Source organism: Dicentrarchus labrax, unplaced genomic scaffold, assembly GCF_905237075.1.
Source record: "Dicentrarchus labrax unplaced genomic scaffold, dlabrax2021, whole genome shotgun sequence".
NCBI lineage: Eukaryota > Metazoa > Chordata > Actinopteri > Moronidae > Dicentrarchus > Dicentrarchus labrax.
The window spans coordinates 21,653,748-21,679,538 of record NW_026136707.1 but is presented as its reverse complement, the minus strand read 5'-3'; the positions used below and the strand labels follow the sequence as shown (position 1 = coordinate 21,679,538).

The following is a 25,791-nucleotide window of genomic DNA, read 5'->3' as shown; positions in this document are numbered from 1 at the left end:
ATGATGTACAAACAAATCAGATAAACGACTAACATTAGAAGCTGCCAGGCCAGCAAACGTAATTTACTTTTTCACTTTCTTTGTGTGATACTGAATTTTGAATTTTAATTCTCTGAGATTGAATCATAATTTAGCTGACTTGGATCATGATGCTCAGGTTCAGTGATTGGTTTGTGTGCAGTGTGCATCAGTTTGGCACAGCACAGTGTGTGCTGGTACACCAAGCAAGTATAAAGAGTACAACCTAGCTCATAATTCCTGCAGCATAGGAGTAAGTAGCATAGGAATTTCAAACTAGTAATAAACCTTTTGATTTTTAGTCACTTAATGTCTTGGCCATCCATTCACTGTTACGTTCAGGAATAGTTAGGCCACTCAGATATGCCATCATTTAGCATGCAAGTGGTACTTATAACTAAAACATATAGATGGGATGTTCTTAGCTTTAGTAAAGACATAAACTTTATAAATAGGGTTTAAAAAAAAAATGTTTTTCATCTTTTTCCCACCAATACGATTTTCCTTTACTTCCACTTTCATTTGTGATTAATGTGTTTTTACTTATGCCAATACAGTTCTCATCATGCTTTGGGTGATGCAATCAGGATGTACAATGTTGCCATGGAGTCAGCCAGGGGATTCATTTAGGTCTCTTTTTAGATGCAGAAGAAAAAGGGTTTGATTTGATGACTGTGAGGCTTATGTTAAGTTATTAGCAGCTCCTTAGATTAGAATTTTTTTCTTGGGCTATCAGAGAGATTACAGCAAAGAAACAGCTATCACTGGAAGAAGTAAGCTGTGCTGATTCTAGCATTAACTGTATGCATCCTGGTTTTCCTGAGTCATGATAGTGAGAAGAAGTACTGTTGATGCAATAGGCAGGTTTTAGGACTTATGTCAGCGAAAAGGCCAAAAAAAAGGCCAAAACATTTGCTGATTCCAGCTTCCCAAATGTGTCAATTCTTAAGAGTTATCCGTGTTATATATGAATATAAACTGAATTTCTTTAATTTAGGATGATAATCAGACAAAACATGACACTTGAAGACGTCAGGTTGGACTCTAAACAATTGATTAAGAAAATTATCCGCAGATTAATCGATGACAGTAATCATTAGTTGCAGCCCTACTTACCTGGTCAAAAGCTGGATAGATGTAGTCAGCAAACTGGATCTCTGCAATAGCTGTGGCACCAGCAACAGCTACACCAATACCAAATCCCACAATCCCCTGCTCACAAAGGGGAGTGTTGAAGACCCTGTCCTTACCTGAGGAGACAGGAGAGGGGAGGAGGGAAAAGGACTAAGAAGCTGAAGTACCAGTAGAGGAAGGCAACCACGTGCAACTGGGTGGCGCAGCTTTATCAACTTTCATGCAGAGGCTTAACGCATGGTAGCCACTACCCAGGCTGGGATCACTGAACAGCCCATTATATTTAATTATTTATTTGGGACCACTGGCCATGATTGTAGAGGGGGTCTAAGGAATAGCAGGTTTTTCCTGATAACAGAGCATGGCCCCCGCTGCACACTTGAGTGATGAGATTACAAAGAATACTCTCTTAAAATGCCATGCAGTCCTAAAATAAATGAAGCGACAAGCTGATGACTCCTCCTCAGCTGTAGCTAACCAGGCCTGCGATGCACACACAACCCCCACGGAGTAAAAACTGAAGAAAAATAACAACTATTTTCCATTCTCCGCCCTATAATCTGACAAAGAGCCGCAAGAGTGGGACTCTAAATTTGGGTAGAGAGTGTTATTTTTGCTCTCATCTTTGTGTATTTGCCAATGCAGTCTTTTTATGTTTTGCTGGGAAGAGTACTTCTCAACAGCAAAACGCTGCCCTTATGTGCCCTGCTCTGTGCTCGCAAAGTTCAATTAGCAACCACAGCGCCACAAACCCTCAGAGGAATGAACAATTAAGCTATCAAAATGTAGTGCTCAGACTGAAGCCAACCTCAAATATGCAGCTTCATGTGAAAGTGACACATGTGAAAAATAACACACGTGTGTGCTTCTGTGTGAGATCAAAGCAAAGAGCAGTAAGTCAACTAATGACAAGAAAAATAAAAGCAAGTGCTATTACAATAACACAAAGGGTGACTGTCAAATGCATCACTGTGTTGATGTTTGGGCCTCAGTTGTTCACATGAGTCTAGAACACATATTTAAAATAGACGGCGTGTTTGGGTAGCGTTTAGTCAGTGTGGTGTGACACAACGGTGAAAAAGGCTACACACATCAGTGAGAGGGAGAGGCAGTCAGAGCGCAGGGTCAATGTGTGCTGTTGTTTTTCAGAGAAACAGCCCAGAGAGGTAGCCAGTCACCAGCAGCGGGAGAGCTGCTGAGAGAGGTGAATGCATCCACCTCGTAAAAAGCCATTCATATAGTGTCCGCCCTGCATTAACCTCTGTTCTGTGAAATGGCCGTGGGTGGCAGAGGTGTGCACCATCCCTTTCAGTAGTGAGAGGGATAAAAACAGCTTTGCGCTCGTCATTGTACACAAGGATGAGATGGAAAATAATGATCCCTCTCCAAAGGTCAACACTTCTGACGTCAATGAAAACAAAAGGCAAAGCCAGCTACTGTAGGGTGGATTTGAGACTCCTCGCTATAAAAAGAAAACTGAAGATGAACTCAAAACAAGGCAATCCACCGACATCTAATTATTTTATACTACTTTTATGCCATGATGACCAAGAAACACAATGAAGTATTCAGTTTCTGTAATGTGTTTAGTCAACTGGTTTTGGAGTATCTGAATTTAGCTGAAAACACACGAGGCTTATTTCTCTAATTTGCTTAAAAAAAACGAAAAAAACAACAGAAAAATATCTTTTCTACTCAGCATCAATTTTTCATCCCATTTAATGTAGAAAAACAGCTTAATGCTATTGCCATGTCTTTGGTTATTTCTGTGTCAACTACAGAATCAAACTGGAGCTGCCAGCTTCTTTGGAAGGGAAAATCCTCACTGACTAATGCTTGGTAGAGACATTAATTACTAATGTAATAAACTACACATGCGGTTCTCTCTGTGGGTCCAAACTTCAAAGCAGGTCGCAGGAGAAGCTACATCCCAAAAAGCTTTTTTTTTTTTTTTTCCCCCATGGGAGGCATTTTGACACGATACAGTAGGGAAAGCACAGGTGTAAATAATAAAATGAATAATGGCTGAATTCCATTTAGTTGCTCGAGTTTTGGGTTCCTGGTATTGTGCCTGCTGGCTTACTGTTAGAGCTTACTGGAACAGAAAAGAGCCATTGTTAATGTTATTAGTATGCTGTGAAAAAGGCCTCAGTAACTTCACATGATGGAGAAAGATCTGCTGTGACAACAGCCTCAGCAGTAAAGGATATTTTAGGTCCATATTAATATTTGAATGTTTAAAAAATAACAAAAAAACAACATTTTGGTTGAGGATTCTTGAAGTCCTGACAGAATTCTGACTGTTTTACAGTTGAAAAATGAATTTGCTCTGGTGAACAAACAATGTAATGGCGTTTCTGAAATGACCTCAAACATATCATTGGTGAATCTTGCTACTTGTCAGCTGACATATATGCCAATTCTGATAATGAGCTAATATCTGCCACAACTGTTTCCTGCTGGAAAGACTGAATCCATAGAGAACAGAGCAGCCCTATGTAATTCAGAGCTGATTCATCCTGCAAAGACTCCAATCATACACAGGTCTGAGGCATATTCACAAACACCGTAACAAGATAATGCAAACTAATTCAGTGGTCCCGAAACACTATTTAACAAAGACATTTACATGACAAAGAGGGCCCATAAGCCTTCGTCACTGCAGATATTTCTACTCTCATCGATGCAGGAAAAGCACAGGTGTTACTAATGACATTAACGATGGCTCCTCCAATAAGGCGCTCCGTTTGTCAGCAAGCACATTACCACCACCAACCTAATGCAGCCTCTAATTATGTTATTAATTACACCTGTGCTTTCCCTGCTACGCTGTAGCTACATTATCAACCTGAACCGTTCCAGTTTTGAATCCACCATTTTAAATGGAAGCAACAGAATAAAACAGCAGATTCTAAAGCAAACTCACAGCAGTGAGCGCTGACGTGCTAGATCAGCTTACTGTATCGAGTTAGTAAGGCTACCCTGCTACAATGAACACAAGAGTGCAAACAGATCCTTCTGGTCCTCTGAACAGTGAGCAGTAATACGACCTGTGAGAGGGGAGGCGGTGAGATTTTTCACAGTCCTATGCTGCCATCTAGTGGCAAAAACACGTAAAGCCGATGGAGGAACAGGTTGCTTTTTAGCATACTCAACAGTAGAGGCTGTTGAATGGGGAAAATTGTCGAGGAAGGAAGCGTCTTACCGTATTTGTCTCTTAAACCCACAGTGCATCGGAATACTCCACCAAAGGCAACATCTTCCCCAAAGATGACTGCAGATAAACACACAAATCACAAATATTTAGAAGTCGGTCCTGATCCAGTATGCAACTTCGATAGTGTGATGTAAAAAGCCACCAGTGCACATACACCGAGACTGCTTTATAATGAAGTAGGAGACACTTTGTGTCCAGCAGGAAAACTTTAGAAATTAACACAATTTGCATATTAATAGATTCTAGAAAAAGTCACAACATTAGATGGGAAAAAAAGAAAATATGATACCATACTAACACACCACTACCCCACCTACAGATCGCTGGCTCAGAGAACTGATCAAGCAACATTTCTACCCTTGATGAGCAACTCATAAAAGGACATTGTTTTGAGTAGGGATTAACTATGAGGATGCAACTTAAAATTAAAAAAAAGGCTACATCAAATTCCATTATAGTATAATCTTATGATAAGTTCACAACACTAACAAGAGATAGCATGTGTAACTAACACAAGATTTCCATTTCTACATTATGATGTTCCTGTGCTTTCAGTCATCCTATTGTGACAGGGACTATGCTTATTTTAGCCAGACAATCAAATCTTTTATAACGTTTAATGTTTTGTTAGATATATCTAATTTGTAAATACGCCAAGTGTGAAGCGTCCTAATATAGTCCAACATTTTGCATGGCTAGTCTTCCTCAGCGATCGAAATGTTTAAAAAAGGACCAGTGTGTAGAATTCTAGCGGCGTAGTTGCAGAATATCCAAACAACAAAAACACAGCTATTTCAGGTGATAACACACAAATGAGAGCATAACTATGAATATTATATTCAATTTCTGCCAATAGATCCTCCTAAATGTTACACACTGGACCTTTAAAAACCAGTGAATTGTGGAAAAAACTGCATGAGGATAAATAACGTTGAGGGCTTTTCACATAATTTCAGCCATAAAATTCCATTTCCTGTCTTAGCATCTTACCTGCTGTTGGATCACTGGCGAGAGTGTTGTCCAAGGCACTCGTAACTGACTGGAACAAGTTCATCTTCTGGGTGGGACCTGAAAGGTTTCAAGATAGAAAAAACAAACAAAAAACAACATTTAAAAAAAAAAGGCCTTGGATTTGTGACCATACCAGTTATTGCAGGGAGGAAACCACATTAAGGAAACTTGGCAGCGATTCACTTCCTTCAATCAATGAGACACACACTTCTTTGTTACAGAAAAGGAACAAAGGATCTCTTTACTGAGTTGTCTTTCTGATTCCAGTCAAAATGTTAGTTGTTAGTTTTGATGTAAGTGAGTACCACCATCCTGGTCTAATGAACTGTAGGATACAATGAGCTCAGTGGGGCTGTCTCACACTATGAAATATCATATAAATACTATTTCTCTTGTGTGATAAGGCCACGCCAAAAGTTCTGTCATGCTACACCAACTCGATACACCATGCAGTGTTTTCATTTCAATCACGTGTCAACCCTGTTGATAAACTTGTTTGGTGATTTCCCCTACAATCTTGAAGTCCATAGGCAGCAATGTGAAGCAAAGTTTAATATTACAGTAAATTAAGGTTTAACCCAGCGCTGCTTAACGGGTCACTTATATGATGACTCTTTATCAATTAAGTCAATGTCATCCTCAGCCAGGGAGTCAGGATTATTAGCAATGGAAAAACTGATGTTTTTAAGCAGTCTGACCTTATCGAATGTGTGTTGCTTGATGTTACTTGACTTGGATATTTGAGCTTCGTTGTGCAGTAAGATGTATGTACAGGGTTTGACTCTAGAGGAACGTTTTCCCATAAATCAACTGATTTCCCTTTTTTTTTTTTTTTTTGTGCTCATCTTAAATTTCAGTTTACCACCTAAATGTACCAATTTGGAGCCTGATCAAACATGCAACCTTACACAAAAACAACTTGTGAAAACTCCAGTGCACATACACTGAGTATGAACTATTCAGTGAAATAGGAAACACCTTGGGTCTAATAGTTATAAGTCGTGAAATCAGCAATCTGAGAGTGAAGAATTCTGGATTATTCCATTGAGTGAAAAAGGGTAGATAAGATAGATAACTGATAATTGACCATAAGAATATTTAACTTTAGACACAAATGATCATTCCAAGCACAGCATTTGTATGTCTTAAAACTGTCTGAAGGGGACCTTTAAATATTAAGGTGCAGAGCGCCCAACCTGTACCGACTGTGCGGTCCAATGACTGACAGGGTAACTGAATAGATAGCACCAATACCCCTTACCCAATACACACTCTCATATCCCCTAACCAGACCCCCCATGGTTAGTGGTTAGCTGGTAGGTCACTTGTCTTATTAAACAGCTAACATTAACTTATGGGAGCAAACTAAAAGTCTCTCCTGTTAATGTAGCTAACGTTAGCCGGCTAGCCAGCCACTCACCATATTGTGTGGGGACAGGGTCAGGCTGGAAGGTAAAGTGCGCTGCATGTCTTCGTTGTGTTTTTGTTCGAGAGTTGCAACTCGGAGACAGTTTCAGCAGAGTGACTCCAAACGAGCTCTGAGCCCCGGTGCCAATACCGGAGAGGGAAAGTTTCGAGTTTGCACCTCGGGTGAAGAACCGTGCAGCAGCCGCCATCACTGTTGTTATGGCTGAACAGGAAGGGCAAGATGAATCAAAGGCTGAAGATCGTCTATTAAAGTGAGGACAGCGTCACTCAGTGGAAAGAAACTGGGTTATATTCTGGTACCTAGCTGAAAATGTTTACTTTTTACTTTCCTAAACCTCAACCTCATCCATGATAGTGGAGTATCCCAGGTTATATCAACTATATGTGCTGGGTAATGATATTTCGGATCCGAATCAAGATAAAACAATTATTTTATTAACATTAAATAGCATCCTATGCGGCTCTGAACACCAAGCTATATTTGGTAGGATAACATGTTTTTGTCTTTAAGAGCTATCACAGTAGATACACATTACTTATAATATGATAAGAAACCCCCTTATATCTTGTAGAAACATCGTCGATAATGTGAAACAGGCTAGTTTAAGATGAGATAGTAACGTCGGCTCTTTGTGGCGCCCGTGAATAATGACGGAGTGAGAACTCCTGTTTCTTCCTCTCTATGGCAGCCTCCGAGCAGAGAAAGGTTGTGATTGGTCAAAAAGGAGGGCGGTGTGCGTGAGAGAGATTTTATGGACGGTGGTCAGAGCGTACAATGCAAGTGTCAAAAGTCAGGGTCATCCACTGGAGGACCTAAACTGCCAAAAGTAAAATAAATAAATGACCCTGTAATTACATAAATATACCATTAAATGATCAAAGTATTATTTAAAATAAATATATTTATTTATTTAAACATGTGATAAAGTGTTTTAATTTGTCTTAATTTATTGACATTTGCATACATTCCCCTATTTATTTGTTCTTTTTTAAATTGTATTTATTTTTCTGTATCACATACCCCCTTATTTATTTCCCTAAATGTAATTTTTTTTCTGTATGGTTTCCGCTTCATGCACAAGAGGTTGGCTTGCATTCAAGGTGTCATGCGGTCAACTTCTCTCTTATTGGTTGAAAATTGAAAACACACTGATAATCTATTATAAACTACAGCAAAGTTATATTAAATGATCTGATTCTGATTATTAATGAAATATGCATTCCATGTTTGCCAAACTTTGTGAGTTTTCTGTCCTTCTCCCACATGCTCAGTTTCAATTGCTTAATAGAAATAATATCACTGCTATTACATGCTTGTCAATTATGTTTAAATGGAGCAAGACAAAAGCAGATACAGGGCAGATCACCACACAATAGTCCTTTTAACTTTAATGTTGCAGAAGAAGCAAGACCCCACTCATCCATGAACACATAACTCCTGTGTGTCTCTGCCATTCGATGCTGCATTGTTCAAAATCTACTTTTGGAGAAACGCAATACTGTTTCACAGTAGTTACGTACATACAGCAGATATAAATGGTGAAAGGTGTATAAGAAAAAAAACAAATGAAGCAACAACTCAAAAGGATACAGCATGTTTATTTGATGATACTCTGTACTTACATTTATCATCAGAGGACAGAAGTAAAAATGGGGCAATATAATGATTTTGTTTCAAGGAAACAAACATACAAATATACATTTGTTAGTTCTACATCTACAGAAAATAGTTTTACTGTATGAAGTGGTTAATTGGGGTAAAAAAAAAAAAAAAAATCCGATTCACATCTTTTAGGATTGTGTTGAGGACTTTGCGCACTCGGCAACGTCCAGCTTCCTGCCGCTGTTGCACATTTTTGCCAGATTCTGCACAGAAAAGCAGAAAGCAGAGTTAGTACTGAAGAGACTCGTTCAAGAAAAAACTTCTACAAAGTAAATCTTACATTAGCAGCTCGGATGATGCTGTTTGGAGACTGGAGGGCGGCAAGGTCCGTTAGGATCTTCTTGAGATCACTGTTGCACGGACGTTCTGAAACAGGTGAGTTGAGGACAGGTTGGTGTCACATAGTGGACAACAAAGGTTGCTTCCAAGTACAAGGTATTGGGGTGTGTGTGTGTGTGTGTGTGTGTGTGTACCTGGTTCAGGTGATCCTTGTGGCTTTAGCTGCAGATATGGATGCTCCAGCAGCTCTGCAATAGAGATTCTCTCTCTGGGGTTTCGTACCAAGCACCTCTGGAACAACCAGGCAATAACAGCTTATTTGTATTTTACATCACTTCAATAACACTTATCTTTGATGCAAACATAATAACAATAATAAAAATCAAAATAATTGACCTGTACCGCTTCCCCAAAATAATGAACTTCTTATTATTTTGTGTCTATACATTTGTACTAAATACATACCGACTGTAGAGATTTACTTTCACTTTGACCTTCAACCTCTGAGACCAAAACAAACACTTATTCACTGTATGATATACAGTACCCATGCGTTTTATAGGCAGCATATAGCATACAGTACATACGTGCATGGACAATAATAAGGGGTACCATCCATTATAGCAATTGTAAAGGACCCTGACTTATAAGAATCTTATTTTTAAAGAAAAATACCAAACACTTTAAGACTTGAAAACATATCTTTTGTGTTTACATCACACTGACATAGTTTAGCTGTGGCCTCTCACCTTCAGCACATCCAGCAAATCCTTCTCCAAGATGTCAGGAAATTCAATCTTATGGGTAGGATCGATGATGGCGTGCAGCTTGGCAATCTGATTGGTGATGCTTTGGAATGGAGTTTTCCCATAAGTCATGCAGTACAGGATACATCCAAGGGACCACACGTCACCTTTGGGGCTGATCTTTAGGGGGAAAAATAAATAAATCAGAAACTATTTTTCACAACTGCCCTGCAATCAGAAACGAGTGCTTAGAATGTTTAACTGACTTAGAAGGAGTACCTTTGAGCGTGCTTTTCCTGGCTGGGATGATGTGTCTTTGATGGCTTCAGGGGGCATATAGTTCAAGGTTCCAACCTGTGTTTGACAAACAACCATGTATAACATGGGTAGAGCCCTTTCCACTGTACATATAATCAGTCCCTCTAGAAAAATGCGATTATGCAAGCGAATAATTCAATGCGTAATCAGCCAAAGTCCGCATATTTATACGGGGCGGCATTTTTTCAAATACGCCGCACTTTCACCGCATAAATTGCAGATTTCCGCACAAAATACGCAGGGCTCGCATGATTTCATAATCCCCGCATTTTCGTTGCAAAAAGTCACATATATCTTAGCAGAAAGTTACAAAATGTTGCGTTTACTTCACACAAGAGCAGCCATTTTCCCCTGTTGCCATGGGAACGTTATGAATTGATGTAATTACGCGATGTGAACATCATCAAAAAGCTGCAAACCCCGCAATGAAGCCGCAGTTTTTGCAAGTTCACGCAATTTCATCGCATAAAATTGCATAAATATCCCGCATATTCCATTGTGTTTTTTTAAGAAAACGTGCCACTTAATCAAGGATTTTTGCCTGCAACAATCACAAAAAAACTTTTCTGGAAGGACTGTCTAATACAGCTTAATAATATTTATGGTAAATTAATTTTATCTTTCAGAAATTCACATATTTAATAGTTAGGGATGAGCGAGTACACCATTATTTGTATCTGATCAACCAATGAAATTATCTGTATTTCTATCGATCCATCTTAAGGTGGGTGGGACTTAAAGTGGATGTGGGTGGTGCTTAAATTAGAAGTGGGCGGGGCAATTGGAAGTTGTTGATGTAAATCTGAAATTGATGTGGGTTGATCAAGTTGCTATATTTATTAGAAAACTATTTATAGAACAGCCACCACAAAATGTAGCTTCAGAACAATCTTTTTGGTCACAAGAGTAAGAACTATTTACAAAATAGTTTTTTTTTTAATATACAAGTTGCTATATTTCCAAAATACTGACACGTTTCACTCTGATGATACTTTTTTACGTTTCAGCCGAGTACTCGCTCAACTCTAATTTAAATGATTTAACATCTATTTTTGCACATCCATAAGAATGAACTGAGCTGACACAGTTTAGCTAGTGTAGACATAAATCTTACTTGTGAATCCTTCATAATGCTTGTTACATCTGGTTGAATTCTGTTTGCAATGCCAAAGTCAATCAACTTCAGCGAAGCGTTCACGATGACAAAGTTTGCTGGCTTTAAGTCACTGTGGACAATTCCTGCACAGAAGACATGAGAGACATACATATATGCAGCGGTTAGAACTGCATGACCGTTTCAGTGTGCTATTCAGTGAACAACGCTGACAGTCGATGGGGAAACAGTAGTAAAAGATATAGAGGAAGAGAACCATGTTTGTGGATGGTTTGGACTGCCTCCAGCATGTTCTTCCAGTAGAACTTCCTCTCCAGTGGATTCACAGCTTTGCGGTTTCGCAACCAAGTGTTCAGATCCAAGTTTCCACACTCCATCAGCATGTAGATGTAGCTGTTGGTTATTTCACTGCAAACACATATACAGCCATTGTGGAATTTCTTACAAAAATCATAATATACAAGTAGACCTCCAGAGCGGTCATATTAATTTTAATTTCTTTTTTGCATTCATGATTTAGTAAAACTGTCAAAAAAGCTTCAAAGTGATTCCAATGTAACGCATTGATCTATTGGTTTTGTACAGGCAATGTACTCACTACTCGTAGAGCTTGATAATTTGATCGCTGTACTGCTGCAAATGGTTCAGATGTTCAATCTCATTTTTGTAACTTTCTATTGTCTGAGCATCAGCCTCCTCAAGGTTGACGTATTTCACTGCGAACAGCTGCCGTTTGTGATCAAGGACCTGATAGACCTGAAAGAAAGAGAAGTCACTCATTCATTATAGCTGTGAATGAATAAGTGTATGAATGATGAAACATGAAATTAATTCTCTACTAATGTTTTACCTTGCTGGATCCACCCCTTCCAATCATCTTAAGTATAAAAAACTGCTTGCCCTTGATGGTAATGGATTCATTTGACAACGCAGTGAAGGAAGGCTGCAACGAGATTAGACAAAACACACTGCTATCTACATGTCCAGATATATAGTGCATTTGATCAGTACCTGTCATTAGTAGCTGTCTGTAGCTGATTTCATTTATGTTGTGCTCGACACTTTACAACACAATAAAAAGCACCAGATGAACACACTGACTCTGAATACTTAAAGTTACTGTTGCTGAACCAGTTATGACAGGTGTTTGGTGTCATGGAAAACTTGTTATCTAGAAAAATGAATGTAGCATACATGATAACAGCAAAGACAGGGAATGAACATTTTGTACCTGCGGAGTTTGGAAACATGGCCCTTGGTTTTGCGGTGTAAAGGGCTGCTGAATGGGTCCGGCTCTGTGTGCTGCCACTGCAGAGGAAGACACTTCAGGACCTCTCTTTACAACAGGAGTAATAAAGCTGAGGGAGAGAAAGATGGAGTAGGTGTGACTGGGCACATTCTATGACGGTACAAAAAAAAGCACATAAGGAAACAAGATAATACCTGTTAGCAGAGGGGTTCCTGTAGCTATTTGGTGTCTGACAGACTGTTTGTGAGTTCAGTCTGGACGGAAGATGGACGGATGGAGTGGGGAATGACTCTAACAGGCGAGGAACGGGTCTGGGCTCAGGAGGTGTAGTGCGTTTATCCTAGGAAGAAAGTCATTTGGAATAATTCGATCAACACTAGGGTTGAGATTAATTTTGATTAATTAGTTTTGAGATTAAAACAGAATGCGGTTCCATTAATAAATTACTTGAAGTGGTCATAAAAAGAATCACTATATCAAAATGGAATCATCAAATTTAGAAAATCATCATGTTCTCATATCTGTAGAGATTTCCTCATTTGATAATTATATTTTTTATGAATCATTTGCCCTAAATGTGTTGCACAGAAAAAAAAAAGTAGATGAAGAACGTCATCGGACCTCTGGAGAAACATGCCGGTTGAAGAGAGTCGGCATCTTCCACTCTGATACTGGCTCCTTGCACGCAGGTTTAGGCTGTTCCACTGACCAGCTCACAGGGACCCGAGCAGGAAGCTGATGTTCCTGGTTTCCCCCACCAGTAGGGACACTTACTGCAACACTTGTTTGCAAATCTACAAGAAAAACAGTTAAACTTTTAAATATTTCAGTCACAGGCCACGTCCAAGTACTTTAACCTTAACAGTAAGTGTGTTTACATTTGCATCCAGGTTTTTAGCTTTATCCTGTTTTTGATCATATTCGGAATAAGGAGTTTATGTGGCGCATGAGAAACCTGGTTATTTATAGTCCTGTATGCATGATCACAACAGTATCCAGGTTTCTGATCTAATTGTCTGGCTGCAGTTGTCTTTTTCTCTCCATCTCAGCCACTGTGTTGTGCACCAACAGAGAATGTTCAGAACCAGGATAAGCTGTGGACAAGCCCAAAACATAAGCTAAGATACTCCAAAAACCTGATAATACAACCAGGATACTAGTGCGCATGTAAATGAACTGAGTGAAAGACTCTTCAGTAGCTCTACCTGTGGGTGGTTCCTCCTCCCTGGTGGGTACAAGCTGTTTTTCCCCAGCCTTCAGGTTGCGTATGGCCATCTCCAGGAGCTCTGCTGGCCTGGCATTTAAAGCCTGGGCTTTGTGCAGAATTGAAGTTGCTTTGATCACATTACCTTAAAGGAAAGGAGGAAGAAAAACTATAATTAGGACACTGACACATCTACAACATCAACTTGCTTATAATTTTATTGTTCTTAATATGAATGTTGCGAAATAAAATCTACATGTGCTCCATGAAAAATGTATTTATATGTGCATTTGGTCTGTGTTGGTCTATTCCATATATGAGACTTCTGGAAAGTGAAATAAATACAAAGCCGTTCTACCTTGAGAAACCTCAAACTGGGCATGTGCTATGTGGACAAAAGCAAAGCCTTTACAGTTGGATCTTGCAACTATAAAGTGGTCTTGGGCCTCATCTTGGTCTTCAATCCTTAAAAAGAAATAAAAAACAGAAATGAGGTTACACTTATAAAGCATATGATAATGCATTGATGTTAGATTCAAAGATTTAAATTGAACATTTTGGCAACAATAGTGAAAGGGATGTGTGCACTGATTTTAGGAATAGCCAGCCATTACATCCACACAGGTCTTTATACATTAACTGAAATATGACAATGTTAAAATGTAATAAATGTCATACAGAGGATCTAGTTCAGATGTCAGATCACCAATACCACACCTGGGGCTGGGCAATAATTCAATAATATTGTTTGGCTTCTCTCCATGTAACTATGGTGTGATAAGCTTCCCATTAACATATAAGGGTTCAAAGGGTTCATGTCTAAAAAAGGTTTTCCACATTACATAACAGTGTGACATCTTATATATCTAAATATATAAAAGGACTGATCCACTTCCATGAAACATCAACAAAAATCAGTCAATATGATTGCACATTGATAAAGGGAATGCTGTGAAAATCTTAAGTTTGACCACACCTGCAGTTAAATACCCCAGAATACACACCACAAAGCCCCAGTACTGTAATAACTTCAGTATTGTCATCCACACTCACCCCTTGAGTTCGGCATATCTGACCAGTATTCTGGCATAGCTGGTGTTTTTGCTGAACTGTCTTATTGGCAGCCTGGAGAAGATTTTAGCGTAACAGTCCTTGAGCTTATTGAGGAGGTTGATGTCTGTGTGAGGGTTTCCTCTTTTCTCCAAGTTCATCAGGTACGCCCAACACGACTCGGGCGAATTTTTATGGAGGACCTGGTCGAAGTTGTAGGTTACATCTGCCAGCGAGAAACAAAATGTCACAAAAACAATAGCCCAACAAAAAAGGCAAATTGTTGACAGAGCTCTTTAAAGTTTTACTGAGTGCAACAAACTGCAGCAGGGCACTCAGTGGAGCATACTGTACCTTCCATATACGTACCTTCCATTCTCGACGTGTCCCGTGTGTGAAGCAGTGTGGTGGTGGCGTCCACAGCTGCCTGGTCCTCCCAAGGGTAATGCTCTGGGCTGACAGCTGGTGGCTGAGAACACAGCGACAAGCTCAACACCTTTGCTTCGCTGAGCACTGAATATAAAAAACTGTTTATTCTGACATTGCAAGACCAAAACTGCTGTAGCTGCTTTATACTCACTTGAAAATCCCCATCCACTGTATTTTTCTTTGAGGATGACAGCCCAAATACTGAGTTCACACTTGAACCAGATGTTTGCCTAAGATTAAATGAAACAAATTGAAGAATCAGTCTCATTAACAGTTACAAAAACCTCTTGTAGTAGTAAACTAGCAAGTAACTAAAATTAATTATTACACATTTTACTGAAATATTCAAGAATTTGCTCTAACTAAAAATCAAACAACTTAGCATTAGTTCCTCAAATGCCACTATAGAAAATGATGTCCTTGTAAGGGACCTTGGGTGTTCCAAGCAGGATGACTGTTTCACAGCATTCCTTAAGACACAGTCAAATTGAACATATTTGGAAATAAATGTTGGTATAAAAACTACCTTGACAAACTGGTGTGGACTGAAGCATCGCTTCTCTTTGAGGGCTTCCCATTAATGTAGTCATCATCATCCTTTTCTGGGATAGAGAAAGGTACTACGGGAACTCTTCCTGGCTGGAATACAAAAAAAAACCAAAACCACACAATTTCAAAACTTAAAGTGTATGTTGCGTGTGTGTTAATGGTAAATTGATTTGAAAACGTCAAAGATGATGAAATGTAAGTCTCACTATGCCAACTGCTCTCTTGCGTTGAGATGCAGATCTCCAGCCTGGTAGCTGATCATCGGATGATCCACCAAGGGGCTCTGTCCTGCGGGCCAGAGAACACCACAAGATGTCACATTCCCTAAACCAGACAGATGCTGTATTAAACACTGAAGGCAGTCATTCTCCTACATTCTTACCCTGAAGCAAAAATACTGGAAAGCTGCAAATCGCCTGTCCCATCTGATATTCTGTTTACTTTTTGGAATGCGGAGCCTTTTTTGACAGAATCATGCACATTGGTGTTTAACGATACTGGCAGAAAGAAGACAAAATTAGACAATAAAAAGTTAATAAATCATATGATAAAATTGCATTGTAAGAATATTTTTTTGAAGGGCTGTACACCAGTCAATTAATCTAACCATGTGATGCCATGGAAAAAAACATGAATAAACACTCACATGGCACATTTTCCTTATCCTCTGAAAAGATGAGCTGTGTTTTCCCCGTTTGCATGCCTTGCAAGGCTGCCTCCAGCAGTTCCTTGGGTTTTGCACCCAGTTCAATAGCATTTTGCAATATGTAAATGCCTCGCTTTGTGTTGCCTGGTAAGATGATATAGCAGACACTGAAATACCGCAGACAAAATGTCACAATATGTTTATATACACTGAAAAAAACAAAAAGCTTATTTCTACCTTGGGAGTGTTCAAACTGTGCATGAGCAATGTGAACAAATGCAAAGTTCTGGCTGTGAGATCTTGCCACGTTGAAGTTGGCTTCTGCCTCATGGACATCTTGAATTCTAATAGAGGAAAAGAAAGAAGAGGATAACCAGACTAAATGCCCACCATTTTTTAAAAAAAGGATATCATCAAACTAAAACTAGAAATACAAAAATCTTTGATATACGAGTGAATAACTATGGTCACTCACGCTTTTAGCTCCGCAAATCTGACCAACATCCTGGCATAGCTCTCATTCTCACAGTGTTTGCCCAGGGGCATATTGGAGAAGACTCTGGTATAAAAGTCAACAAGTCTGGTGAGGTGGTTACGATCCAGGTGAGGGTCCCCTTTCTTTTCCAGGTCCGTCAAATATGAGAGGCATGATTCAGGTGAGTTTGAGCCGATAACCTGGTTAATATTGTCCGTGTCATCTGTAACAAGAGGAAGGTGTCATGATGACTGTATGAAGTGTGGACATATGGATACTGATGTATATGGATACTGATGTATATGGATAGTGATGTATTTAACTCTTGTAGTGACAGGACTACAGAGCATACCATTACCTTCATTGAGATACTTTTTAATTTTGTTGAGCTTTTGATAAAGCATGGCAAGCTGCTGCTTTCTGTCTGTATGCTCCTCTTCCTCCATCTGAAATTGAGAGGTCGATGGATGACATTAGCCCTTATGAGGTTAGGCGTGTTTTCTTGAATGAAGATAAATGCGTTAGCGTTACAGACCGTTGAAGAATCCCACTCCGATGTCGTTATAAGTGACATTTAACTGTTACCAGGAGGGATGTGGTGTACAGAGTAATGTTCAGACAGTTAGAAAATGACCACAGTTAACGTTATGTGCTGCTTTGTGGATCTTTTGTTCACCGATCGACTGCAAAGTACGTTAACGTTAATAACCCAGCGTCAACTTCCTTGACGATACCTGTGTGTATAATTGCTGCGAAGCAAGACAGAGTTTCAGTCGTTTTTCCTTTGTAAAATAATTGACCCTTTCGTGTTTACAATCGCGTTAGCTCAGTTAGCTAGCGTTGTTAGCTGACATGTTGTTAACGGTGTTGTTAACGATTACCAGGTCAGTGAACTGGTTCCACTGTGGACACCATAACTCAGACGAAGTTAAACGCGTATAAAGGCATCTACAATACGATTAAAATACAATGTTGCTGTTAAGAATATCTTACCTTATTCAAGCTGTTATTAGTTCCTTTTCTACTTATGGGACAGGAAAAAGACTCGACTTCAACTGGCAGTTTTCAAATGTGCCACTTCCGTCCAGGTCGTGTGCTGATTGGATAGTTTGTGGTGACTGTCAACGCGGAAGCTTCTTCTTCTTCGTGTTTTAATGGCGGCTAGCAAACCAGCTTATATACGCATTACCGCCACCTACTGGCCTGGAGGGTAGAGCTGTTTGTTGTGTCGACAGGGTTTGGTTTACAGGACAACTTACAAATATGTGAATAATACAGAAGCTTACAGTGAATTCACCATAATGCTTTTTGTTCTGCATGCAATTAGAATATGCTAATGACCTGTTGAATGCTTTCCCATTATGAAAAGAGTACTGTTAAGGTTGCTATGTCCAGTTCTCAGTCTTTTTTATCGTTTTCCCCCTGTTTTTTCAGACCATAAACTGTACATAAATACATATAAATATGGGTTTACGTCTATGGGGATTACAAGTACTAAAATGTCCGACAGTACTTGAATGCAGCAGGACCACGCTGTACTTCCCTGTTCCTGCTCCTCCCAGCTCAAAGATGGCAGCCATGGGGCAGAGATGAGAGACGACACCAAATTTAGGAGTTTTGTCATGAAACCGCATTGGGGTGTGCAGCTGTTACGTGCATGGTTTTAACATGACAACGATATAATTTGCCACTGCCAATGTGCCGCCTTACGAAGACAATTAAAAGGTTCAGAAATATCATGTTTTCCTGTGGGCTAAGCTAGCAAGCAGCGGTTAGCAAATAAATGAACTTGTCTCTTCTGCCATACAAGAAGAAAGCAGCTGCTCGGCATACGGTGTACTGACATCTTTGCACGGTGAGTGTCTATTTGTGTAGTAGCTAAGAGGTGCAACAATGTATTGTGAAGAGCTCATTTATTTGCTTTCATTTAGCGTAAATACTGGTTCAGCTCGTATGATGATGTATGACGTTAACCGTAGCTCGGTGTTTTTGTTCTGTGTTGAAAGTTGCGTATTAAACAAAGGTTTGAATCTGACTGTATGGTTGCATTTGTTGGTGTTTAACAAATGCATCCATTTGTTACATGTTAAAATCTACTAGCCAATCCGTTTACTTACTGGCAGGGAAGCTTTTGAACAGTGTCACGGCTCGGGTTATTAATATTATGGATGTTGGTGAGGAATACTTATATAACACACGCTAACATATTTACTTTTAAAGACTGAATCCTGGCCAACTATTCTCAGTTCCATGCTACCCTGCAATAATATTGGTCCACTGGAGAGCTGCTTTACTTCACATCCTGTTGCTCTGAAGCAAAACAAAACACACATGTCAATCACTGGAAAGCCAAATGCTAATATTTTCTTTTTTCTTTCCCACCAGATCAGTTTCAACATGGCCATCACTCAGTTCCGTCTTTTCAAGATCTGCACATGTCTAGCCAGCTTACTTTCTTTCTTTAAAAGGTTGATATGCAGGTGAGTGCAACTAAACATGAAAAAGCAATGACCCCTGACCCCTGATTCACAGACAGTGTAGCACTACTTTGCTTATTGACAAACATAAACACACTGAAAACACTCAACAAGATAAACTGGTAACGTTTCTATTCGTCTGATCCACAGCTAAAGAGCAGTTTATTTAAATGAATTTCATACTCACTACCACCCACCATGGTATATTTTGGTAGAAAACCAACCAGATCATGGCGTGGGGGATCACATTCATGCTGATTTACCGCTGGAATCTAACGATTGAGGATCTCGATTTATGTTTTAAGCTGTGTGCTTCTGTAATGGTGGACGAAGACTAAATTGGGTCTGACCTTTTGTGTTTCATAAAAAATGTTTTATCAGTTGCTGCTGTTTGCAACATTAAATTAGTTTCTTTTACTTGTTGTTTTATTTTATTGTATTTGTCTACAGGAGTGGAAGGGGCCGCAAGCTCAGCGGTGATCAAATAACTCTCCCAACAACAGTGGATTTTTCATCATCAGTACCAAAACAGGTCAGTCAATCATCTACACACAGCCTGAGAAGGTTGGATTCTAGTGTTCAATGTTTGGAAAGGCAAACTACAGATACAATCATTGCATATATTTGCTTATGCAGAATAACTACACAGTCTCCTGCTCTTGAATCCTTCATGTTTAAAGCAATAATGTGTAACATTGCCACATTGAAATGTTTATAAATACTAGACCTGTGGAAGATATTTTATTGCGTTCTGTAGTTACATTATCCCCAATCTTTCCAACCATGTTCAAACCCAGAGAAATCTGTAATTTTATTCAGTTAAGCTGTCAATGCCGTATGCGCATGTATCAGTGTGGTCGTTGTCTCCAGAAGTCATCATAAACAGAGATCTTTTAATCTAGTTTTAGGCCACATTTTTGCAATACACTTAGAGATCTTTAACTATATTTTAACTGGATGAAGGATTTTAGTCGTTGGACATCTGGAAGCGTCAGAGAAACAAGCTGAGCTAATGTTAGAGGCAGTTTGACTGGCAGAAACACTTGATTTTTAAGGTGAAACTGCTTTGTTCAATGTTTTTACCGGTTTTAATCACTGGGAGACTGAGACATCTGTGGATAATTCTGCTTCCAGTAAAAACTTCCTCAACAATGAACGTTGAAGGAATCCTAAACTGGAGAAGCTGACGGCAATGACGCCTGGTGGCAAAAGTTACATATTGTACATTCAAATTTTACTTAAAACAGTATTTTATTGTCTTGTCTGAACAGCCAGAGATTGAAGAATGGAGCTCTTGGGATGAAGAGGCTCCTACTAGTATCAAGATTGAAGGTGGCAATGGAAACGTTTCCCCTTCACCCAACGAGGTGGATGAAGAGCCCGACTACTTCAAAGACATGGCTCCCACCATCAGGAAAACACAGAAGGTATGTCCACAGACAGTTCAGATGATCCAGCGTTACCAAGCAGATGCAAAATGAATGATGTACCAAATATCCTGAATAAATCTTTTCCAAGTGGGTTGTATGTGTCTGGCGTTATATAGCATCCTGAAAGAGAGAAAATATTCTATTTATAGGTAAACAGACATTATGGGAAATGTGTTTGTTTTCTCTCTTTTTATAAAATAATAATTTAATCTGTACACATTCAGTGCAGACACTAGTCTTTGATGTGTTTGCCGTAGTTTATTGCAAAGACTGGAAGTTAGGGGTAAGTGTTCTCCCAGGGTTTCTCCCAGGAAAGTCTTAGGCCATGGTGGTAAGCCTCCCAGAGAAGCTGCAATAAGCTAACAGCTTGTTGAACTGCAGAGTTGTGTTTTCTGTTATTTCTTTTAGACATGTTAACAGTAAATACACAGATACAGTACAACGTTGTGTAAATAAGAGTTTGTGTTGTTGGAAGGTATCTGATAGAACATGAGCAAAGCTAGAGGGAGCGAGATTAGACAGAGCACGCCTCAGATCTGTCACTGTACACACACAAATGATTTCCATCCAATCATGTACCTCTTGATAAGACAGCACATATCACATATTTCAAAATGTCTTTCAAATGTCTGTCATTTTAAAACAAAAAAACGTATATCCTGCAAGTAAATGGTAGACTAAAATGATCCTGCTATGATAGACTACAATAATAATATGGGTGTACATAACTTGCATTTTCTGTTCATCACGCTTTGATTTTAATCTCAGGTTAGAGGGATAAATAAAAGGTCCGTCAACAAATCTCCAGTGTAATAGAAATACCAGCTGACTGATTGGAATGCTCCTGACCTCACCCTCCGCTTGTCTTTCCTGGTATTAGTTTACTTGAGATGCTTGTAATGGATGTACATTGTATAAATATGATGTAAACAAATTAGAGCATGACATGATGCATCTGCATAATTCCTAACATACTGTATATAATTCAATTTTAATTTGCTTGGATTTTGTCTGATTTTAACATGAAAACAACTCAACCTTTGTCTATAATAGGATTGTAATGTGTCAGATAGTGCGTAAGTTTGAGCCCAAGTCTCTCTGGTTTCTGTGTTGCAGATACTGCTGAAGAAAAGAGAGCCTTTGAACTACCCGGTGCCTGATGGCTCAGCAGGTTTCTCCAGCAGACTCGCAGCCTCTCAGGATATGATGACCTTCAGTCCACCCTCAGTAAGATACAGCTTTTTACCATGTAAAGTGTCAGGCAGGTTTTGTTTTGGAAAAGTTTAGGACTAAGCAGAGTTTTCTACTGTAGAGTAGTATCAACTGAAATGCAGCTCAGTCCACATACATGGCCATACATTGTATACAGTAATGGCACATAATAAAGGTGTATCTGAAAATCATCCAATTCAATGCAAACCCAGAAAGTAAGGGCAGGAAAATGTGTAGAGATCGAAACAGACAATGTGTAGGAACCACCGTCTGTGTAGACTATATAGGTTATACACTTGCATGTTACTTGCAAATGCAGATTTATCCGCTGTTGTCAAAAATAGTAATAAGTGGGAAAGTGGCTCCGATATAAAAGGAAATTTAAAACATGTTGTATAAATCTTTTATTCACATCTAATGCACCAGAGATCAGAACGTTTTTATTTTTATTTTCATGACACACTAACGGAGTGTTAAGACATGCTTGCACATTTAATTGTCCAGTCATTGCAACCATTGCAGGACATTGAATTAGAAAATGGGGATGCAACTGGAAGGTTCTGCAGAACTAAATGGAAGGGACCCTTCCCCAAAATTCCACCGGGCACGGCTTTGTGACGTCACATTTGCAACTTAGTTTGGCTCCATGATCCGCACGTCTTTAAATCCCACTGAGAGCGTTTCAGAAGCGGAGTGTGTTCAGAGCGTGTTGCCTGCCTGAACCTGCATCTGACTGACTTTACATCTGGCCTGGTGCTAAAAATATTGATCTAGCATGAAATCCGATCGGGAGTGTGCTGGTGGCATTTCATTTTAAAATTTGAACAGATTCTTTATGCCGTTTCTGTGTTTGGGGGTTAATTAGTGTCATTGGTGTTTACCCAACTATTTCATGTCAAACTGGCTGCTCTGAAAAAGGTTTATTATACAGTATCAGCTATATAGTTGATCTCTGGTAAAGCTAGGCAGGACAATTGTAGTGAAGAGAACTTCTTGTTTTCAAACTTCTCCTTTTGTACAGGCTGAACTGGGAGAAATGGACAACTGGCAGGGGGACACAAACGCCTGGGAGGACGAGTCTGATGCAGCCTGGGAGGCAGAGGAGGTGCTCAGGTAATGTTTCAAGAATGCATCTGGGCCAATATACAGTACATAGATGTGCACTAATACCAGTTTGTCGAGATTTATCAGCTCATTATCCAACATTAACAATGCACCAACCAATTACAAAACAGCTACATGAACAAGTGCAGGAGTTTTATGTAAGATGAAGGGGAAAGTGAAACCAGTCTGAATCAGTCTGCAGACATACAGTAATAATAACAGTGTAATATAACTCTGGTGTGCTCTTCTCCTTCATGGAAAGGTAGATTTAGTTTGAAAGGAAGATAAAAAGAACACTTAAAATAGGCTTTCTGACCACCTTTCTATTTGAGGAGTGTAGATTCACACAACGGCCAGCAGGTGGCAGTGTGTGCCGTTATTACAACACAAGAGCAAGGAACAAGATTTTGTTTACTCCACTCCCAGCTGACCTAGCTTGCGTTGATGTGCGCTGGTATGACATTGCATTCAATCGCATGTCGGTCTTGCCTTTATTTCACAGGCAACAGAAGATGGTTGAGAGAGAAAAGCGGTCCATGGAGCAGCAAAGGAAGAAGATGGAGAAAGAAGTTCAGAGGATGATGAAGAAGGAGCAGAAGATTGCCGTCAAGCTCTCGTAACATTTTCGAAATGCTCTATTTTGAGCCAGAGGGATGGGGTTTGGGGGGGGGGCAAAGACACTAAATCATTCGTCACTCTGTCTTTAGAGTCATCAAATCGACCAGGATTATCACCCTGCACTACTTATCTGTTAACAAACTGTCCTCCTTCTCCACCCAGTTTCCACCAGCAGCCATTTTAGTCTGTTTTCCAGCTGCAGCAGTGTAAAATGCATCGTTCTTGAGGGCAGATAAGGCACCTGGTGTACTTGCTCTTCATGTGGCAAAGTCATTTTGGTCTTCAAGGGAGAACTGTATTAATGTGATCCAGTTCATCTTAAGTTAAAGGTTAGATGCAGCATTAGAAGGCTCCAAATTAGATTCTGATTAAATATGTCAGGTAGTGTAGAAAAATGTTTATTGCTTTTCCCAGAAACATTTGTAAATAAACAGGTACCTGTGCTACCTTTTGAAACTCAAATGGGGAGTACAATTCCTTTTTTGTCTTATTTAATACCTCAAAGGACAAATGAGTGTAATTAATTTTAAGCATCACTGTATACCAGTGACATCCCTTGGTTTGCTTGATTGTTGTTTTTTTTATATTTATGTCTTTCATTGTCTGAATTTTTTTTTTTTGAATGAATGAATGAATGTTGCTTGATATTTCACATTCCCTCCCTGTGCTGTGTAGCCCTTATTACACTGGAAATCTGCATTAAAATGAAAGCTATGTGAGTATAGATAAATGACCATAGAGTAGACTCTAGCCCAACTATAAATGTTAGCTGTGGGTTCCTATGGTAACTTCATGGCTACTGATCTGCCATTCATTCTCCTCCTTTGTCAGCGTTTCATATCCAAGGAAAATATCCAGTGATTACGGCATTGATTTATTTAATTTTTTTCATTTTTTTTTCAGGGGAGGGAATGTTCCTTTGCTCTTAAATAGTTGATGCACTCACTGCTGTCTTTATAAAACATGGATCACCATCACCGTGTAATCTCATCACCGGTTACCTTGGCCGATAAGAAGATGGAAAAATAAATTCCTGCTTCTTTTCTCCTTACATCAAAATGTAAGACTAACAGTTGAAGTTGTCGGTTTTGACTGAGCATTCTGTTGTGCATCATTATAATGAAATTACCAGTCAGTGTTGGTAACATTGGTACCAGTGCCAATAGGCAAGCTGTTGTCATGGAAACATTGGCAGGTGAAGAAAGGCCTTTATAAATTAAAATGTGCAGACATGATACAATATGTTCCTGGTCTGTGACGTCTGATAAATGACTTGGGTGGAGGCGAGGGAGGCAAATTTTCATATTAAATGTTACAATTGGGAAAAGCTTTGCGAGCTGTTTGATGCTTCTTAAAAAAAATACTGGGTTAATGTTATCTAGCGATGATTTATTGACACACCCAGAGGTGCTGATTCTGTAAAAACTTAAATGATAAAATGAGTGCATGATCAGGTTTAAGAGTTTAACTGAAAACAGGTGTTTATTTTAAGGGAATTCAGCAAACTATCAGTGTTGATTTCTGTTTTCTATGGAGATGCTCTTTTTCCCATTGTTTTTTCATTGAGAAAATCTGCATGTGATTCTGTTTTGTCATTTTGCACATTTAAGTTTTCCAAAAAAAGAATCACAGAGAACCCACCGACTTTTTCTCATTGATGTGTAAGATTTCATGTTATCAGAATTGTCATGGTTGAGCACAAAGGAGTCCACAAGCTCAACCAATCCAGAGGGTTTGGCAGATTGTATCCCTGCTGTATTAGTCCTACACAGGTTTTTAATAAAATGATTTGATTCATACCTCTAGAGGTGAATAACTTTGGTCATGAGTCTGCTGCCTGATATGTAATTTGGGAAACACTATCTGAAGTATTGTTCTAGAGGAATCTTTACAGATGGATGAGCGGTTGCGTGATTATTGAGCTTTGCTATAGGTACAACAAATGGGTTTGGGCTTTTTGTTAGCCATGCTAGTGACATTTTGGTCAATCTACCAGTATCTATCAGTGTCATTCCCATTAGCCTCATCTATAATGTTTAGTGCTAACCAGCAAATATTAGCATGCTAAACTATGGTGAACATCTGCATGTTAGCATTGTCGCTGTGAGCATATTAACATGCTGATGTTAACATTGAATTCAAAGCACTGCTGTGCCTAAATATAGAGCTGCTAACATAGACTAGTCTTGTTAATATCACATTATAATGTCTGATACTAAGGTGGCCTTTAACCTTGATTGACTGATGTTTGTCATCATTCATCTGACCCCCATTATAATGCTGTCACTCCCATCTGTCTGGGGACATTGCCTGCCTGCCAAAACCTCTCAGAGACTGACCCACTTTTAGAAAGGGAAAATGCATGTCATCAGTCTTCAGAAAGGGAACAAGCCATTTGGGTGAATAATTGTCCTGAAAGG

General features: G+C 39.3%; 3 protein-coding genes across 3 annotated transcripts in view; 1 reads left to right on the top strand and 2 right to left on the bottom strand.

Moving 5' to 3' along the window:
- Positions 1 to 7,032, bottom strand: part of bckdhb (branched chain keto acid dehydrogenase E1 subunit beta) — a 53,644-nt gene extending 46,612 nt beyond the window's left edge. The window contains exons 1-4 of the mRNA XM_051406705.1: positions 6,801 to 7,032; positions 5,360 to 5,437; positions 4,358 to 4,426; positions 1,135 to 1,268 (exon numbers count right to left, since the gene is read on the bottom strand). Coding sequence (XP_051262665.1) covers positions 1,135 to 1,268; positions 4,358 to 4,426; positions 5,360 to 5,437; positions 6,801 to 6,996 — 477 coding nt within the window. The 5' untranslated portion in view covers positions 6,997 to 7,032. The remainder of the gene's footprint in view (positions 1 to 1,134; positions 1,269 to 4,357; positions 4,427 to 5,359; positions 5,438 to 6,800) is intronic.
- A 1,355-nt stretch (positions 7,033 to 8,387) lies between these two features.
- Positions 8,388 to 17,641, bottom strand: ttk (ttk protein kinase). The gene is made up of 25 exons (XM_051406694.1): positions 17,524 to 17,641; positions 16,889 to 16,976; positions 16,531 to 16,753; positions 16,293 to 16,399; positions 16,056 to 16,199; positions 15,792 to 15,906; positions 15,616 to 15,697; positions 15,387 to 15,499; positions 15,012 to 15,090; positions 14,801 to 14,900; positions 14,435 to 14,657; positions 13,740 to 13,846; positions 13,383 to 13,526; positions 12,799 to 12,971; positions 12,372 to 12,517; positions 12,160 to 12,286; positions 11,779 to 11,871; positions 11,527 to 11,684; positions 11,185 to 11,336; positions 10,929 to 11,053; positions 9,776 to 9,850; positions 9,500 to 9,676; positions 8,945 to 9,041; positions 8,752 to 8,837; positions 8,388 to 8,674 (listed from the first exon to the last, which is right to left on the bottom strand). Exons 2-25 carry the CDS (start codon positions 16,974 to 16,976, stop codon positions 8,600 to 8,602), a joined length of 3,009 nt encoding a protein of 1,002 aa, XP_051262654.1. The 5' UTR covers positions 17,524 to 17,641; the 3' UTR covers positions 8,388 to 8,599.
- Positions 17,642 to 18,068: 427 nt separating this feature from the next.
- ebag9 (estrogen receptor binding site associated antigen 9) lies at positions 18,069 to 25,192 on the top strand. The gene is made up of 7 exons (XM_051406707.1): positions 18,069 to 18,385; positions 18,916 to 19,010; positions 19,458 to 19,539; positions 20,279 to 20,434; positions 21,554 to 21,664; positions 22,671 to 22,762; positions 23,256 to 25,192. Exons 2-7 carry the CDS (start codon positions 18,928 to 18,930, stop codon positions 23,371 to 23,373), a joined length of 642 nt encoding a protein of 213 aa, XP_051262667.1. The 5' UTR covers positions 18,069 to 18,385; positions 18,916 to 18,927; the 3' UTR covers positions 23,374 to 25,192.
- The last annotated feature ends 599 nt before the right edge of the window (positions 25,193 to 25,791 follow it).

Coding starts and splice junctions, on each gene's coding strand:
- ttk (XM_051406694.1), bottom strand. CDS start 16,976: ATGGAGGAAGAGGAGCATACAGACAGAAAGCAGCAGCTTGCCATGCTT. Junction 15,500..15,615: donor GCAAGAGAGCAGTTGGCATA/GTGAGACTTACA, acceptor TTTGTATTCCAG/CCAGGAAGAGTTCCCGTAGT. Junction 11,337..11,526: donor ATTATCAAGCTCTACGAGTA/GTGAGTACATTG, acceptor ATGTGTTTGCAG/TGAAATAACCAACAGCTACA.
- ebag9 (XM_051406707.1), top strand. CDS start 18,928: ATGGCCATCACTCAGTTCCGTCTTTTCAAGATCTGCACATGTCTAGCC. Junction 21,665..22,670: donor TGACCTTCAGTCCACCCTCA/GTAAGATACAGC, acceptor CCTTTTGTACAG/GCTGAACTGGGAGAAATGGA. Junction 22,763..23,255: donor GAGGCAGAGGAGGTGCTCAG/GTAATGTTTCAA, acceptor TTTATTTCACAG/GCAACAGAAGATGGTTGAGA.